The 2,671-nt window shown below is 56.5% G+C and overlaps 1 protein-coding gene across 1 annotated transcript in view; it reads right to left on the bottom strand.

Annotated features, from left to right (window-relative positions):
- Nucleotides 1-850: 850 nt before the first annotated feature.
- Nucleotides 851-2,671, bottom strand: part of LOC103597136 (tumor suppressor candidate 5 homolog) — a 21,217-nt gene continuing 19,396 nt past the window's right edge. Inside the window, exon 4 of the mRNA XM_008580934.1 lies at nt 851-1,051. Coding sequence (XP_008579156.1) covers nt 851-1,051 — 201 coding nt within the window. The remainder of the gene's footprint in view (nt 1,052-2,671) is intronic.

Below are 2,671 nucleotides of genomic sequence, written 5' to 3'. Positions count from 1 at the left end.
GAAGCTGAGGTCAGAGAAGCGACCCTTCCTCCCTCTGTTCTCTTTATGCAGGTGCCCCCACCACCACCACCCTGGTCCTGTCCTCTTCAGCTCTCAGAATTCTAACCAACCCCCACCCCAACTCCAGGCTTCCATTCCAAGCTCCTTCCAGGACAGTGTGACATCAAACTCCATCTGCCCCTTGCCTTGTGCATCTCCTTCCACTTGCCCAAGCTCCAGTTATTGGCAACAGCCTGGTTTCCCCACTCTGGTCACAGCTCTTGTGCCATCCCACCCTGCTAACGTGTTTCCTCTCCTAGTCAATTCTGTCGCTACTCTCCTCTCTAGCTTCCGTGCCACTTTTCACCCAAGCCACGGCACCAGCCTCCTGAAGATGCCCCCGGCTCCAAGCTCTGTTCTTCCTCGTTCTGTTCCCCAGCCACCATTGCACACCCCAGATATTTACACCAGGCACTGTGCTGGGCCCCAAGATGCAGCAGTGTGCAGGAGAGTCCCCCTTCCTAAGCTCGTGGAACCTGCCCCCTGCTGGCCTCCTTGGCGATCACACAAGTACAGGCAAAATCACAACTGCGGGTAGCGTTATTACAAAGGAGAGGTACATGGTGTGATGAGAGCTGATCAAAGGAGAGAGCCAGGGAAGACTTCCTGGAGGAAGGACGTTTGAGTTGAGATGCGAAGGATGAGAAAGAATTAAATTGATTTTTGGGCTGCCCTGTCCTCACTCCCTGTACTTTCCATCCAAGAACCATATCCTCAATCAAACAAGCCAGCTTCCCAGATCACACGAGAGAGGTGAGGCGTCTCGGGGTTGCCCGGGGAGGCTGGGGCTGGGCTAGAGCCACATGTGGCTTCACAGGGGCCCTGTCTTATGTATCCCTCCTGGGGTGACTTGGTAGGAGGTGGGTCCAAGCATCTCCAAGGGTGGCTCCGTGACCCTGCCCGCGATGCCAGGCACCACCCTGCTGGCCAGGCTGGCCCCAAGACCTCCAGACTCCTCCAGCTCTGGGACTCCCTCTATTCCTCTTGGGCTTCCTGGACTTGCCCAGCCTCCCTAGGAACAGGCACAGGCAGGAGTCCACTAACAGTGTGACAGCCTTCAGGACCCCAGGCCTGTCATTCAGTTATGTTATTTTCTGGTTATTTGAGGCTCCTGATTCAGCATGGAAATGTAGTCAAGCACCTTGATGATGATGATTTATTGAGCCCTTACTTTGTGCCAGGCAGCTTGCAAAGCACCGCACCTAAATGACCTCATTTAGCCTCAGAGCCATCCTAGGAGCTTGGCAGCACTGCCCCACTTCCCTGATGAAGAAGCTGAGGTCAGAGAAGCGACCCTTCCTCCCTCTGTTCTCTTTATGCAGGTGCCCCCACCACCACCACCCTGGTCCTGTCCTCTTCAGCTCTCAGAATTCTAACCAACCCCCACCCCAACTCCAGGCTTCCATTCCAAGCTCCTTCCAGGACAGCGTGACATCAAACTCCATCTGCCCCTTGCCTTGTGCATCTCCTTCCACTTGCCCAAGCTCCAGTTATTGGCAACAGCCTGGTTTCCCCACTCTGGTCACAGCTCTTGTGCCATCCCACCCTGCTAACGTGTTTCCTCTCCTAGTCAATTCTGTCGCTACTCTCCTCTCTAGCTTCCGTGCCACTTTTCACCCAAGCCACGGCACCAGCCTCCTGAAGATGCCCCCGGCTCCAAGCTCTGTTCTTCCTCGTTCTGTTCCCCAGCCACCATTGCACACCCCAGATATTTACACCAGGCACTGTGCTGGGCCCCAAGATGCAGCAGTGTGCAGGAGAGTCCCCCTTCCTAAGCTCGTGGAACCTGCCCCCTGCTGGCCTCCTTGGCGATCACACAAGTACAGGCAAAATCACAACTGCGGGTAGCGTTATTACAAAGGAGAGGTACATGGTGTGATGAGAGCTGATCAAAGGAGAGAGCCAGGGAAGACTTCCTGGAGGAAGGACGTTTGAGTTGAGATGCGAAGGATGAGAAAGAATTAAATTGATTTTTTTTTCAAAAGGAAGAAGAGTGTTCCAGGCAGTGAGAACACCCCGTGCAAAGGCCCTGGTGCCACGTGCACTGGCAGATATGTACATGTTCAAAGAGTAGCTGCTGAGTGCGGGAAGCAGGAGGGACCGGGCGGAGGCCAGCGCAGCTGGAGCGGATACAGCAGTGACGAGGAGGCCAGAGAGGTGGGCAGGGCTGGCCACGGGCTCTACCAGCACCGGGAGGAGGTTGGTCTTTATCCCAGAAACAGCGGGAGCCAGTGAAGGATGCATGGCGGGGGGCGGGGAACGACACGCTTGGATGGAGGCTTCTGAAAGACCTGCCTGGCTGTGGTGTGGGGATCTCAGGGGAGGTGAGGTCTCAAAATGATGGTGGCTGAAGCCATCACTCCTGCTCAGCACCTTCCAAGGCTCCCCCTGTCCGCAGAACAAAGTCCAAGCTCAGGCTAGCTTTGCCTTTCCTGGTCTTGTCCTCTACTGCTCCCTCCCACAACCTCCGGGCCCGGCCCCTCGGGGCTGCTCCAGGGGTGAGCACAGGACCTCCACATGCCTTTGCTCTTGCTACTGCTCCTGTCCTGCAGCACCGCGGGGCCGGGTCCTCTCCATCCTGCCAGGGGTGGCGCCAGTGCCACCTCCTCTGTGAAGCCCACAAGGTTCCCCC

This window comes from Galeopterus variegatus, unplaced genomic scaffold (assembly GCF_000696425.1).
Source record: "Galeopterus variegatus unplaced genomic scaffold, G_variegatus-3.0.2 Scaffold2207, whole genome shotgun sequence".
NCBI classification, from domain to species: Eukaryota; Metazoa; Chordata; class Mammalia; order Dermoptera; family Cynocephalidae; genus Galeopterus; species Galeopterus variegatus.
This window is presented reverse-complemented; position numbering and strand designations above follow the sequence as displayed.